The 15,294-nt window shown below is 46.5% G+C and overlaps 1 protein-coding gene across 3 annotated transcripts; it reads right to left on the reverse strand.

Annotated features, from left to right (window-relative positions):
- Positions 1-2,766: 2,766 nt before the first annotated feature.
- Positions 2,767-9,367, reverse strand: TMEM106C (transmembrane protein 106C). Of its 3 annotated transcripts, XM_054664324.2 has the most exons (9): positions 8,960-9,367; positions 8,021-8,426; positions 7,231-7,445; positions 6,306-6,369; positions 5,654-5,813; positions 5,422-5,562; positions 4,920-4,969; positions 4,391-4,444; positions 2,767-3,519 (listed from the first exon to the last, which is right to left on the reverse strand). In XM_054664324.2, exons 3-9 carry the CDS (start codon positions 7,415-7,417, stop codon positions 3,423-3,425), a joined length of 753 nt encoding a protein of 250 aa, XP_054520299.1. In that variant the 5' UTR covers positions 7,418-7,445; positions 8,021-8,426; positions 8,960-9,367; the 3' UTR covers positions 2,767-3,422. The 3 variants fall into 3 exon arrangements, with proteins under 3 accessions (XP_054520299.1, XP_509025.5, XP_003313787.3); XM_509025.8 differs by lacking the exon at positions 8,960-9,367 and having other exon boundaries at positions 8,021-8,875; XM_003313739.6 differs by lacking the exon at positions 8,960-9,367 and having other exon boundaries at positions 7,950-8,058.
- Between the last annotated feature and the right edge of the window lie 5,927 nt (positions 9,368-15,294).

A 15,294-nucleotide genomic window follows, 5' to 3' on the forward strand; every position in this document is an offset into this window, starting at 1 on the left:
ACCTATATATACCTATATATTATTTAATAATATATATAATATATACCTATATATACACCTATATATACCTATATATTATTTAATAATATATATAATATATACCTAGGTTTATATATGTATGTATGTATATACACATACATACATATACACCTACAATAATAATATATACCCCACCAGAGCTAGTTCATGACAAAGGAGTAAAATGAAAACATGATCACTGAAAACACATAATTAAAATAGCTATCTCATAAGTTAAACAACCCTTCCACCTACCAAGAGCGCTAATTAGGGTCGGAGGAGAGCAGGTGACGTATATGGGTTCCTAGCTGGAGCTAGAGAGTTGAGCTCTGCTCCAACCTGTCCAACTCCAGAGCCTACTTACTCTTAATGAAGTAGTTCAGTAGATTGTGACCATCAGCTTAGACCTCTGCAAGAGAAGTCCCAGGATCAAGGTGATTCCTTGCAGTTCACCCGCTTCTTGAGTCCCTAGTCAAACTCAGAAATAATAGCAGCTGCTCCCTAGGTAACTGCGGCATGAAGTAGAAGGGAGAGCCCAGGGCAGTGCACGGAAAGCTCTGCCTCTGCCTGCACTAGGGTCAGGTGGAAATCGCCACCCTGGCTGGCAGGGCTGTGCTCCCTGTGCCGCTTCCTTGTCTTCCTTTGGCCCGGAGGGGAAGGTGAGAATAACCAGGATCGTTACTAACTTCTGTGATCCCTGATGCCCCCAGAAAGGAGACAGTCTCACTGGTCAGAACAACTTGTCAGATAAATTCCCAACCCCAGCAGGACTCTGGATAAATTCCACTCAGCAGGACTGAGTGGAAAGACCCAGCTTGCTGATTTTAAGGGGCTGGGCCAGGCTTTCCCTCTCTTGAGCCTCCTCATCTCCATGGAAGTGTCCGGCATCACAGGCTTTGGACGAGGAGTTGGCAGTCTCAGCTCCAGCTAAGACTTACTCTCAAGTCCCTTGGATCCTGTGCAAATCACAGAACTTCTGAAACGGGTTCCCTTCTAAACAACTGAAAGAACACAGAATCTTAAAGGAGTGCTAACCAGGTAATAAAGAATTTTACTTATCAAGGCAAAGAATAAGGATTATTTTGCCCAGAGAAAAGACCTGGGACCCTATTGATTCATGTAGTGCTTTAAACAAAGAGGCTGATTCTTTTAATAATTTCTTTCACACTTTGGGCTAGAATCCCTGAGAGATGACCCAGAGATCGTGGAGGTCCTGCACTGAGGTACCTAGGGTTGCAGAATAGTTGGTGGAGATACACTATGGCCTATATAAGGCCTGGTGAGCATAAAAGATTTGTGATGGTGTTTTAAACTCCAGCTATGACTCTGGACAAAATGCATTAGAAATTGCAATCCTAGGCATACAGCAGGTACTCAATAAATACTTTCTAGAATGAGTAAATAAATGAATGGAGATTTCTGTATGCAACAACTCTTCAACCAGGTGATCCGGTATAAGTAGTTTGAGATAAGAAACAGGTCACAGTATAGGCCAAGCCAGAAACTACAGAGAAGAGATAGCTAGCAAAGCCTCTCTCCAAGAAACACACTCTGAAAACTTCAATCCATCGGGAACACAATGGTGATGACAATGACACCAAAGCTAGCCACTTTCTCTTTCTATTCTGGGGTGCTGAGAGAATACTCCAGGCATTTGTTCAAGAATTGACAGACACTACAATAAAGCTCTGTAGAACATCCCAAAGTGCAGTTTGGGATGCTAATAATGTAAACAGATATGGAAATTGATAGTATTATAATGTCAGATTTATTGCTATATGTTTTAAAAATGTAAGTGCTCTCATTCTAATATCATAACTGGATTTTAAGATAATATCAAAAGCAAGAAATGTTACTAAGGCACATGGTCACAACAAAAAAATGTTTCAAAACTGAAGTACCAGTATGAGTATCTTTTTCAAACTTCCATGAAAAATCTGTTACACAGGCTATTTGGAAAACAGGAAAACTAAAGAGCAAATGTAGCAACGTGAACATCTTCATGTGTTTAGGGCATGTTCTGATTAGGGCAACATGCTCAGAAACGGTGAACATTTGCTTCCGTGTAAGTGGTGATGTCCTATCATCAATCCACATCAGTCATCACTGTCATGTACCTGTGTCACTACATGATCCAGGACAACACCAAAACTTAACCCTCAGCTTCTGGGTTCCTCCGTTATGGTCGAAGTCAGCCCAACAGTCATGAAATTTAGCTTTAGTTTGAAGATTCAAGACTATACAGATCATTAAGCAAATATTGAAAACCAAGCTATGGGAATGGAGACAAAAACTAATACACAACCCCAGCCACCACCTGTTGTTGTTAGGGTTTCCTGAGGTCCCAGTGCTATGGGAAGAGCTGACTTCTAACACCTGACTACTCAAGCTTCTTAACTAGATTCTCTGCCATCCTGGGGCTGTAGCCTAACCTCTGGTGGCAGAGCAGGTGGAGACGACCCAAGAAACTTACAACCTCAAACCAGGATGTCTTATTCAAGACTGAATTCCAACCTCCATGGGGCACTGAGTGCTCTGTCCTGGAAGGGAACAGGGTAGCCCCCTGCCGCAAGAGGCAGATGGAAGAAAATGAGGCTGCTTGCTGTGACAGGAACTCATGGGAACGGGAGTACAATCAGGGTGCGGTCTCTTTCCTCCTATTCCATCCTGACCCACTTGGAAGGGAACTATTCTACGGTTCCCCCAGAGATCCCTACAAAACACCCAGGCAATCAGAGGAGACACAGATGAATCAAAAGCAGGGTTTATTTTTCTATCAAATCCCCAATCCATGTTCCAGCCAATGGATGAAGGGTGAATCAAGCCCCACATAGACTCTTGGTAAAAACAATTCTAACTTTCTTAAAAAAAAAAAAGCCAACACACTTTTTTCTTTCTTTTCGAAAAGCTCCCAGGCCTTTGGGAACAGCTGAAACAAATTCACATCCTGACTAGGTCTGTTTTCTCTTAGGTATTTGGATGGTCCCTCTCTGCTGCCACTTCTGCACAGATGAGGCACTGATAATGGCCTGCAGCTCACTCACAATCCTAGCTCCACATCACTCCATGGTTTGATAACCTAGAACCATGTTATGATTTCCATTTATAATGCCCTAAGAACAGCTGAAAAGATCTGTATTAAATTCTGCAAATCTTTATTGAGTGCCAACTATTTGCTGGGCACAGGCTAGGCACTGGGCAGTGATTCTGCTGGTTCTGAGAAACATAAATGGTACCATAGGGAGGTGTTTCCTCCTAAGTGGCAGGAGGATGTTTGCTGGGAGTTAAGTGAACCAATTCCTCCTCTGCTTACACCACGTGGGGGTACGTCCAGAACTCAGGCCTTGGGAACATATGCTGTGCTCTCTTCTACAGGTGCTGTGTGGAAGAACCAATAGCAGTTGTTAAATAGCTGTGGAATTTCCTCCACAATCCACATAGTGATGTGTCTCCAAGGAGCTCTGGGTCATGAGGCCAATGTATGAAATCTTCACTGAAGTTCTAGGGAAAAGAAAACCAAGAAGAATTAATTATGTTTCGGGGATGAAATAAGCCAGAAAAATGTCCCAGGAAATTTTTTGCAAGTTCAGGGAACAATACCCACGGGCCCCAGGCACATATCCTCATGGTTATGTAACCAGGAGGCCAGAAGATCTTTCCACTTTCACAGAGATACTGTGCCAGGAGGTGGCCTTCCAAACAAGGCTTCTCAATCGAGAATGATTTTACCCCACAGGAGACTTCTGGCAATGCCTGAAGACATTCTGGGTTGTCACAACTAAGGGATGGAGGGTTTACTACTGGGATCTAGTGGGCAGATGCCAGGAATACTGTTAAACATCCTATAATGCACAGAACAGCCCCCTACAACAAAGGTCTGGCCCAAAATGTTCGTAGTGCCAAGGCTGAGAAACTCTGCTCTAACCCCTCATATTTCATGTCTGCAGCAGAGTCTTGTCACTTGCAAATTTAACAGCCACGCTTCCAGAAAACAACCCTAAAGGTCCACGACATGTGGTAATTTGTGTGGCTAGAGAGGAAGTCTGGTCAAATGCCCAGTATTTAACATCTTGAGAAAGCTTTTCTGTTCATGACTGTCTCATTAGGATTCTGAGGGGATCATGTGTTTAGTTAAACTAGACCCATTTTATGGAGAAAATGTTTGACTGCTCAGGGTGACTGGTGATTTGTGAAGGGCATGTGGACACTGTGTTTAGAGAACACCAAGGGTCTACTGTATCTGTGCCTGTGAGGCACAGGGTGTCCCCTCGGGCTAGGTGCCTCTGCCCTGTGGTCACACAGGGGCCTCCTGAGCAAAGGTGGTAGGCTCACGTGGCCGGACAGGCCATCGGGATAGGGAAGAGAGACGCACCGCATGAAGATCACTATGTTGTGCACCAGGATCTCAGGTACCGTGCAGAAGAAGCTACCAAACAGCAAATACGGAAATAGTCAGTTTTTTTTTTTTTTAAAGCCTCAGTAGAAGAGTGCAGAGTTACACTGTCCTGTTTGGGGTGCCCCCCTCCCCCTTCCGACCTAAGTGCTGCCAAGGCTTGTCAGCTCTCAGTCCCTGCCCCTGTCATTTTCATCCTCCCACAGCGTCATACCACTTTCTGTTTTTTCAAACCCATCAATAAGTGCTGGAGCTTGGTAACGTTTTTAGTGGCTTAATGTTCTCTTTTAGAAATTCCAGCACTTCTGTCACATATCAAATAACACATTCTTCAAATACACACATAATAATAATACATTCTTCAAATAAATCTCAAGACATCCAAAGCCAGGGAACCTATAGGCCAAAAGCTGAGATCTAAGGCAGGACCAGGCCCCAATCAATGGAGTATGACTTTGAATCCCTTTCCTCCAGTAGAGAGCACACACAGAGAGAACAGTGTCCTTACTACACATAGGAAAACGGTCCTCCCATCTCGGCCTTCCCGGTAAAATTCACCTGAAAATAAGATACCAGAGTTGGTCTGTGGCCAAGCAGGCTTGACACAGAACAGTATTATTATTAGCAATCCAAAGACCTTGGGTCATTCTTCCATCACATGCAAAATACTTCCCTGAGATTGTCCCTAATATAGTCTATGAGCCTCTAATTGATACTGCCAACCTCTTCCCTTTTGAGAGGCCAATGGACCTCAGGCTGTAACACTGCTGCTTCTTACTTTGTAGCAAATCTTTTTCTCTTACAAATTATTCTGCTCCCCAAATGCTTAAATGATAGCTGTTTTTTCTCACAATTATTTATAATTACAGGGCCCAACAGGTCTTCCTCATCACCAGTTCCTACAAGTAGAAATGAGGAGACAAAAAGGAAAGTGACACAGCTATGGCATTCCTACAGCCCCCTACTCTTCTCTTAGGCCTGTGGGGAAGATTCCTAAAAGAACAGCATACCAGTTGCTCACTCCGAGGTGGAATAAGGGAGACGTTAGTAGTCACATATGTACCGACCACTGTGTTCATGTACTGAATCTGGCTGGACAGGCTGGTCACTGCCACCGTGTAGAAGTTGGAGTTCCTGATTTTCAGGGTGGCCTACATCAGGGCAAGTCAGGAAACAAGTGTAAGTGTCCTGGGTCCCAGCCTGGCAGGTGCACAACCCAGGGAATGAAACCCTAAGGCTTACCATGATGGTGAGAATTACAAGGGAGTCTTGCTTATTAAATGTGACTTTCACCACTTTGATGCCGTCATCATCCACAAGGACTGAATGCGGAAACAGGAAGAAAACCACCAAACCAGATGCCAGGAGACAAAGCAGGATGGACAGGAGGACATATTGCTTACTGCAAATGACACAGCACATGACCGACCCAGGCAGTCAGATATCAAGGTTCAATGTGTCAAGATTAAACACAAAACCAGGAAAGAGAAGGGAGTTGAAAGGGAAGTTCCAAGAGCTTGGAACCATAAACCAGTTAAGAAGCAGTGAAGCAGGAGAAACCTTTTAAAACTCCTTTAAACACTGTTTGCACTCTGGGAAGAAAAGCTGAAGAAAGGAGCTATGTGGACAGAGATAGTCCCACACCTCCCAGAACACTCCACTTTCCCAGTTTCTTCTGATTCCATTCCTTGACCTTCAAAGCATTTCCAGCTTCAAGTTTCTTTCCCCAGATTGTGATGGGGGCAGAGATATCTTGCTTGGGCAAACAGTTATAAGGAAAATGGGGAACTTATAAGAACATGTGTAGTTTTCAAAGAATTAACTGGCATTCATACATAGAGAAAGAGATTAGGGACAGAAGTAGGTATTAACAGGTGAGAAGCAGGTAACTCACGTTCGCTGAGGGCGCAATCTCTGATCACTGTGTGGGATCAAAGCCACCAACTCATTTACTTGCTCTAGAAAAGAGCCAAACAATTATTTTGTAAATCCCATGTGTTGGCAGTACTTCCTTCACGTCTCACTTGAGCCTGCCACAACAAATATTCTTCTGGAATGAGACATTTTAAAAAATACTAGTGAAATTCACATGTTGGGTCTAATGAACAAGAAACAAGAGAGTGCCACAAATTATAAAACATCTATCAGTGCTGCCAGGGTAGTGATGTGGAAGTTGAAAAACCTGGGATCCTGTTCTGGCTTTACTACATGGGCTTGGCAGAGTCGTCGAATCTCTCAAGGCCATGGTTTCCTTGCCTTTCATACGGAAGCTTTGGAGTAAATGATTTCGAAGGTCCTAACCAGCTCTAAATTTCTGTGAGTCTCCAGCTAAACTGTTAAAGACTTTCTGAGGGCCAATTTGTTAATAGTAATAGATGATCCTGTACCAAGGCTAAGTATTTGTCTCTCTCTCCCGACCTGATATATTTTTCTGACCTTAGGCTGTTAAGGATTAGCTACCCATTTCCTTGAAAAGCAGCTTCCAAGATGGTTCCCCCGCAAAGCTGTCCCAATCCTTGTGACAGCGATAAAGAAATGTGCCTGTCAACAAATCCCACAACACAGAGCGAACTGAATGTTCCAAACCTCAGGAAAAGAACAAGAGTGGAGGTAAAGAAAAGAAGAAAGGGTTGGAAAAATAAGGAGAGGAAGAGAAGTTGCGGAACTGCCCAAGTGTATTAAGTCAGTTGAGCTGGCTCCTGTCCAGGGCACTGTCTCTATTATGGTATTACTGCCCAGAAGAAAAGTTGTCTGGGCAGACAGGAGAACTCCGAGGGTACCTTGGGATTCTCATCAGGGAATCATCCCTCCATGATCACCTGTTGGAATGTAGCCTGTCCCCTGGCACGTGAGACAGGTGATGCTATCTCTCCCGGTGAATTCCACATATGGGAACTGAGCAATGGCTTCTTCCTGCTCTCGTTCAGCCAGCAAACCGTCCCTGTCATCTTCTTGCTTTCGCCTGCAGGAGGAGGGGCGAGCAGCAGCGGAATGCTGAGACCCCATGGCCGTGATATGCCACTGGTGTCATGTCCTAAGATGAAAAGAGGGAGTGCACGTTAGCGGCCCCAGTGAATCACGACAGAAATCGCTTGTTTCTATAAGAAAATTAAAAACGCAAAAATGACAAGTTGCCGCCCTGAGTGTGGTCCCAACACCTGTACGATTTCTATCGGGACCCTCATTTTGTAGTAGTGCTACCCACTCCCCTCTTACCCGCCACACACAGCCGGCGGGGGTGGGGAGGGGGAACGGGGCCTGCCTTTCACGCACCTGCCTCGATCCTCACCGCCCTGGGACTTGGGGCACCCCCGCTCCCACCTGGTCCAGCCTCGCCCCTTCCTCTTCACTATTTGTAAGCTCTATGCCCCTCCTTGAGCAACAAACAGGCACCAAATTGATAACCGGCCTTAACGATTCCCATTCCTCTCCAACCCCCAGCCCCAGGAGGCGGGCTCAGGTCACGCCCCTTGGCAAAAAGCGATGCTCTGAGCCCACCAAAGTGGCCTAGGCAGGAGCGAACGCCAGCGTCGCAGACCTGCAGGGCACGAACTCCCGGCAGCTCCTCTCCGGCCGCTCTCCCGACCACCTGCCAGCTTGAGGACTTACCAGCCTCTTCGGTCGGCGGAGCGGCACGCATTCAGGGCGCAGGCGCCAAATACCAAGCCCGCTAGGAGAACGCGGGCGCGCGCTCGCGCGTGCGCTCTTCGGGGCTCCGGAGGCCTTCCCAATATCGCAGCTGTCTGGCTCCCTAGGTTCCGGTAGAGGGCGGCAGAGAGCGCCGGGGAGCCGCGACCCTTGCTGTTGGGCCGCGGTAGTCCGCGGAGTCGGGACGATGCTCTGCTGTTCGCTAGATAGGCTGGGAAAGGCTTCAGTCAAGTTTCCAGAGCAAAACACTTCTCTGCTGCGAGAGGAGGATGGTGCTGCCGGCTACCGAAGCCATTCTGAAATATTCTTTATAGTACAGGAGCTGTGTAGTCGCTGAGGGTACACACATGCGGAGCATCCAGAGAAACTGCCTTTGCAAAAATTGTAAGTGAGAAAATTATGACAGTGAAAGAGATCTGACTTACCCAGTTCCGTCTTGCTTCTAACCTCCGAACTGCCCTTGTTCATTCCTGGGTATAGGCCAAACTAACTTTGGGAGGAATTTAGTTTATAGTTGAACTTCGAAGCAAAGATAACAGCCCTTCCCCAAAACAAACCCCCTTCTTGCCTGGGGACCAGACTGCCTTTGTAAGACTAACAAATTAGCCACAAGATTAGAAATTATGGTTTAGGAGTCATCCAGACAGAGGTCACAAGATTCCAAACCTTCCCTATTGCTCCAAGGGATAACGTCACTATTGTAAAATCTAAGATCGGTGCTGGGGATATTTTTCAGACCCTGCATTCTGAGGCACCAGCTGGCAGTACCCAGACCAGTTATCTGGCTCAGCCAGTTCTGCAATCCCACCCAGGAACAGAAAACAGCAAGAAGAACCCACTTAGACCCCCCTATGATTTCATCTCCAACCTGACCAATCAGCACTCCCCACTGCCTGATACCTACCAGCCGAATTATCCTTAAAAAACCCCAGTCTCTGAATTATCGGGGAGACTTATTTGAGTAATAAAACTCTGGTATCTCATTCAGCCGGCTCTGCATGAATTAAAATCTCCACAGCAATTCCCCTGTCTTGATGAATCAGCTCTGGGCAACGGGCAAGGAGAACCCGTCCGGCAATTATATCAGAACCTGTCCTCAGTCCAGGAGGGGAACCAGAGGCTTCATCAGACCCCTCCAATACTGTAGATAAAAGTGCTGCTGGAAGTCTCACAAGTCAGAGGGGCCCAGCCTGGGGGAAACCTTCCATGGGGAGTCCTGCTGGCTTCTCGCAGGAACGGACCCCACAGCTGAGCTTTGCAAGCCAGTTAGGTGCCAAGAGGCACCAAGGAGTAGATTCATTCGGTAGTAGGGCCCCCCTTCCCCAGACCTCCACAAAAAAGGCACGTACGTAAGAGGTTAGAAAGCACTTTTCGTTTGTTTGTTTGTTCGTTTGTTTTGAGATGGAGTCTTGCTCTGTCGACCAGGCTGGAGTACAGTGGCACAGTCTCAGCTCACTGCAACCTCCGCCTCCCGGGTTCAAGCGATTCTCCTGCCTCAGCCTCACAAGTAGCTGGGATTACAGGCGCACACCACCACACCTGGCTAATTTTTGTATTTTTAGTGGAGACCGGGTCTCACCATGTTGACCAGGCTGGCCTCAAACCCCTGACCTCAGGTGATCTGCCCACCTTGGCCTCTCAAAGTGCTGGGATTACAGGCCTGAGCCACTGTGCCCGGCCTAGAGGGTACTTTTTAATGGGTGGGTTTCTTTGTTCATACTGCCAGGTTGAGCTTAGCCTGCAGCAGCAGGAGTTGAGTACAGACATTAACCAGGTGAAATTATTAAAGATGATGCTAGGGGAGAGGAGATATTCTGAAATGGGATGAATAAGGGGCCCACTTGGCAATACAGAGTGAGGCTGAGGCTGGTGACCCCTCAGGTTTCTGCCACCTCTGTATTTTCCTCTTTCTCCTGTGGGGAATGCCAGTGTACCTGCTGTTGTCTAGCCATCTGCCTGACCACTGGCCACAATCAGCCCACTGAGTCTTTAGTAAGAGGCAACAAGGACCCTCTACTTCCCCTCTCACATCTCTGATCCACCTCTTCTCCTTCTTGAAACGTTTTTTTTTTTCATCTGTTGGGTCACAGAAAACGATTCCCCAAAATATGGTGTTTGAGCATACTGAGTGCTTTTGAGAATTAAAAGAAAACAAGTCTCAGAATCAAGGTACCTCTAACCTTGTCTTGTTCCTCCCCTCAACCCCAAGCATAGGGGAAGACTCTCTCTGGAATTTCCTTGTCTCACCAAGAAAGCTTTTTTTTTTTTTTTTTTTTTTTTTTTGAGACAGGGTTTTGCTCTGTCGTCCAGGATCAAGTACAGTGGTGCCATCACAGCTCACTGAAGCCTCAAATTCTGGGGCTCAAGCAGTCCTCTGTGAAACAAAAATAAAGCTAAGTCTTCTCCACCCCCAGCCATCTGCATGGACCCCTCCTCTCAGCCAAGGGCATTCCAAAGTTAACCTGAAAAACTAGTTCAGGCCATGATGGGAAGGGGGAGTCAGACATGCCTCACTACCATTGTGAAAGAAAAATAAATCTCAGGACCCCCAAATCATGAAGTCAAGGGAAAAGTCAAGCTGGAGACTATGTCAGGCAATTCTGCCTCCCATTTTATTTCTAAATAAGGTAGCTACAAAGATCAGAATTACATATCCCCCTCACAATTTGCCCACAAGGAATTTCCTTGTGGACAAAGGACAGACATGACTCAAAGTCGTCTTTCTGAGGCTCACCTGAGACAAATGTGTATTCGATTGCCTCCTCTGCCCTACGGTGTATGTAAAAATGCAGGTGTACTGAGCCAGACTAAATTGTGTATTCAATGGAAGACGGATGTAGGACTCAAAAGAATGCAACCTTTTTTCTCTTATCTACTTCTGACCTGAAAGACCCCCACCTCGGCACCCTTCGAGTTGTCCTGCCTTACTGGACCCAACCAATGTACATCTTACACATAATTATTGATGTCTCATGTCTCCCTAAAATGTTTAAAAGCAAGCTGTACCTGACTACCTTGGGCACATGTCGTTAGGACCTCCTGAGGCTGTGTCACAGGAATGTCCTTAACCTTGTCAAAATAAACTCCTAAATTAATTGAGACTTATCTCTGATACTTTTTTGGATGATACCTCCCACGTCAACCTCCCAAGTAGTTGGGACCATAGGTGTGCACCACCACGCCGAGCTAATTTTTAAATTTTTACTGGCGATGGGGTCTCCCCCTGTTGCCCAGGCTGGTCTCAAACTCCTGGGCTCAAGCAGTCCTCCTGCCTCAGCTTCCCAATGTGCTAGGATTACAGGCATGAGCCACTGTGCCTGGCCAAGAAAACTTCTTACCAAGAGTTTGTATCCCATCCCTGAAATATCATGATCTATGGCAGAGAAGAAGACTGAAGAATGCAATCATGCTTGGATGGAATTTTTCACAAGATAATGCCTGCCTTTCCTGCTCATTCAAATTGCAAAGAGAATCATTTACAAGTTAATGTGTCTGCCTTGTCTATTCATTCTCCCTGATCATTTACTGCCCCTCAAAAGAATTGCTTACATTCCCCATCTTCTCTCTCCCCTGTAAAGAAGGGTTGTATCCATTCTCACACTGCTATAAAGAACTACCTGAGACTGGGTAATTATGAAGAAAAGAGGTTTAATTGAATCACAGTTCCACAGGCTGTACAGGAAGCATGGGTGGGAGGCCTCAGGAAACTTACAATCATGGCAGAAGGTAAATGGAAAGCAAACACATCTTACCATGGCAGAGCAGCAGAGAGTGAAGGGAAAAGTGCCACACACTTTTAAACCATCAGATCTTGTGAGAACTCACTCACTATCACGAGAACAGCCCCCATGATCCAATCACCTCCCATGAGGCCCCTCCTCCAATTCAACATGAGATTTGGGCAGGGGTACAAATCCAAACTGTGTCATTCCACCCCGGCCCTCCCAAGTCTCATGTCTTTCTCACATTGCAAAATACAATTATCCCTTCTCAGCAATCCCCCAAAGTCTTAACTCATCCCAGCATTAACTCAAAAGTCCAAGTCCTAAGTTGTTACAGGAAAGGGGTCCCGATCCAGATCCCAAGAGAGGGTTCTTGGATCTCGCTCAGGAAAGAATTCAGGGCGAGTGTGCAGTGCAAAGTGAAAGCAAGTTTATTAAGAAAGTGCACTTTGGGAGGCTGAGGCAGGCAGATCACGAGGTCAGGAGATCGAGACCATCCTGGCTAACACGGTGAAACCCTGTCTCTACTAAAAATACAAAAAATTAGCTGGGCATGGTGGTGGGTACCTGTAGTCCCAGCTACTCAGGAGGCTGAGGCAGAAGAATGGCGTGAACCTGGGAGGCAGAGTTTGCAGTGAGCCGAGATAGCGCCCCTGCACTCCAGCCTGGGCGACAGAGCAAGACTCCGTCTCAAAAAAAAAAAAAAAAAAAGAAAGTAAAGGAATAAAAGAATAAAAGAATGGCTACTTCATAGACAGGGCAGCCACAAGGGCTGCTGGTTGCCTGTTTTTATGGTTATTTCTTGATGATATGCTGAACAAGGGGTGGATTATGGATTATTCATGCCTCCCCTTTGTAGACCATATAGGGTAACTTCCTGACGTTGCCATGGCATTTGTAAACTGTCATGGCACTGGTGGGAATGTAGCAGTGAGGATGACCAGAGGTCACTCTCATGGCCATTTTGGTTTTGGTAGGATTTAGCTGGCTTCTTTCCTGCAGGCTGTTATATCAGCAAGGTCTTTATGACCTGTATCTTTTGCTGACGTCCTATCTCATCCTGTGACTTAGAATGCCTTAACAGTCTGGGAATTCAGCCCAGTAGGTTTCAGCCTCATTGTACCCAGCTCCTATTCAAGATGGAGTTGTTCTGGTTCACATGCCTCTGACAAAGTCTCATTTGAGACAAGGCAAGTCCCTTCTGCCTATGAGCCTGTAAATTTAAAAACAATTTAGTTACTTCCAAGATACAATGGAGGTACTGGCATTGAGTAAATGCTTCCATTCCAAATGGGAGAAATTGGCCAAAACAAAGGGGCTACAGGCCCCATGCAAGTTTGAAACACAATAGGGCAGTCATTGAATCTTTTTATTTTTTTGAGATGGGGTCTGGCTCCATTGCCCAGGCTGGAGTGCAGGGGTATGATCTCAGCTCACTGCATCCTCCGCCTCCTGGGCTCAAACCACCCTCCCTCCTCAGCCTCCCAAGTAGCTGGGACTACAGGAATGTACCACCGTGCCCAGCTAATTTGTGTGTGTGTATTTTTTTCTTTTTTGGTAGACATGGGGTTTTGCCATGTTACCCAGGCTGGTCTCAAACTCCTGGCCTCAAGCAATCCTCTTGTCTCAGTCTCCCAAAGTGCTAGGATTACAGGTGTGAGCTACCACACCCAGCCAAATCTTAAAGCTCCAAAATAATTTCCTTTGACTCCACGTCTCACATTCAGAGCATGCTGATACAAGCAGTGGGCTCCTAAGGCTTTGGACAGCTCTTCCCCTGTGGCTCTGCAGGGTACAGCCCCTTTGGCTGCTTTCATGGGCTGGTGTTGAGTGCCTACTACTTTTCCAGGTGCACAGTGCAAGCTGTCAGTGGATCTACTATTCTAGGGTCTGGAGAATGGTGGCCTTCTTCTCACAGCTCCACTAGGCAGTTCCCCAGTGGGTACTCTGTTGGGGCTCCAACCCCATATTTCCCCTCCACAATGCCCTAGTAGAGGTTTTTCATGAGGGCTCTGCCCATGCAGCAGACTTCTGCCTGGACATCCAGGCATTTCCATACATCCTCTATAATCTAGGTGAAGGCTTCCAAGCCTCAGCTCTTGCCTTTTGCACACCTGCGGACCCAACACCGTATGGAAGCCACCAACACTTGGGGCTTGAACCCTCTGAAGCAACAGCCTGAGCTGTACCTTGGCCCCTTTTAGCCACAGCTGGAGCTGGAGCGGCTGGGAGGCAGGGTGCTATATCCTGATGCTGCCCAGAGCAGCAGAGGCCCTGGGCCTGGCCCATGAAACCATTTTTCCCTCCAAGGCCTCCGTGCCTATGATGGGAGGGGCTGCCACAAAGATCTCTGACATGTCCTGGAGACATTTTCCCCATTGTCCTGGTTATTAACATTCAGATCCGCTTTACTTATGTAAATTTCTGCAGCTGGCTTGAATTTCAACCTGCCCCCACCAAGTTGGAGTCTCACTCTTGTTGCCCAGGCTGGGGTATAGTGGTGCAATCATGGCTCACTGCAACTTCTGCCTCCCAGGTTCAAGCAATTCTCCTGTCTCAGTCTCCTGAGTAGCTGGGATTACAGGTGCCCACCACCAAGCCTAGCTAATTTTTATATTATTAGTAGAGACAGAGTTTCACCATGTTGGCCAGGCTGGTCTTGAACTCTTGATCTCAGGTGATCCACCCTCCTCAGCCTCCCAAAGTGCTGGGATTATAGGCATGAGCCACCGTGCCTGGCATCCAGCTTGAATTTCTTCCCAGAAAATAGGTTTTTCTTTTCTACCACATGGTCAGGCTGCAAATTTTCCAAACTTTTATGTTCTGCTTCCCTTTTAAATATAAGTTCTGATTTCAGATAATCACTTTGTGAACACATACAACTGTACACTGTTAGGAGCAGCCAGGTCAGGTCACCTCTTGAATGCTTTGCTGCTTACAAATATCTTCCACCAGATAACCTAAATCATCTCTCTCAAGTTCAAAGTGCCACAGATCTCTAGGGCTGGGGCAAAATGCTGTCAGTCTCTTTGCTAAAGCATAGCAAAAATGACTTTTACTCCAGTTCCCAATAAGTTCCTCATCTCCATCTGAGACCACCTCAGCCTGGACTTCATTGTCCATGTCACTATCAGCATCTTGGTCAAAACCATTCAACAAGTCTCTAGGAAGTTCCAAACTTTCCCACACCTTCTTGTCTTCTTCTGAGCCCTCCAAACTGTTCCAACCTCTGCCCATTACCCAGTTCCAAAATTGCTTCCACATTTTCAGGTATCTTTATAGCAATGCCCCACTTCTGGTATCAGTTTTCTGTATTAATCCATTCTCACACTGCTATGAAGAACTACCTGAAACTGGTAATTATGAAGAATAGAGGTTTAATTGACTTACAGTTTTGCAGGCTGTGCAGGAAGCATGGGTGGGAGGCCTCAGGAGCTTAGAATCATGGCAGAAGGTGAAGGGAAAGCAAGCACAGCTTACCATGGCGGAGCAGGAGAGAGAGCGTGAAGGGAA

The sequence above is a fragment of the Pan troglodytes genome, chromosome 10 (genome assembly GCF_028858775.2).
Source record: "Pan troglodytes isolate AG18354 chromosome 10, NHGRI_mPanTro3-v2.0_pri, whole genome shotgun sequence".
Taxonomy (NCBI): domain Eukaryota; kingdom Metazoa; phylum Chordata; class Mammalia; order Primates; family Hominidae; genus Pan; species Pan troglodytes.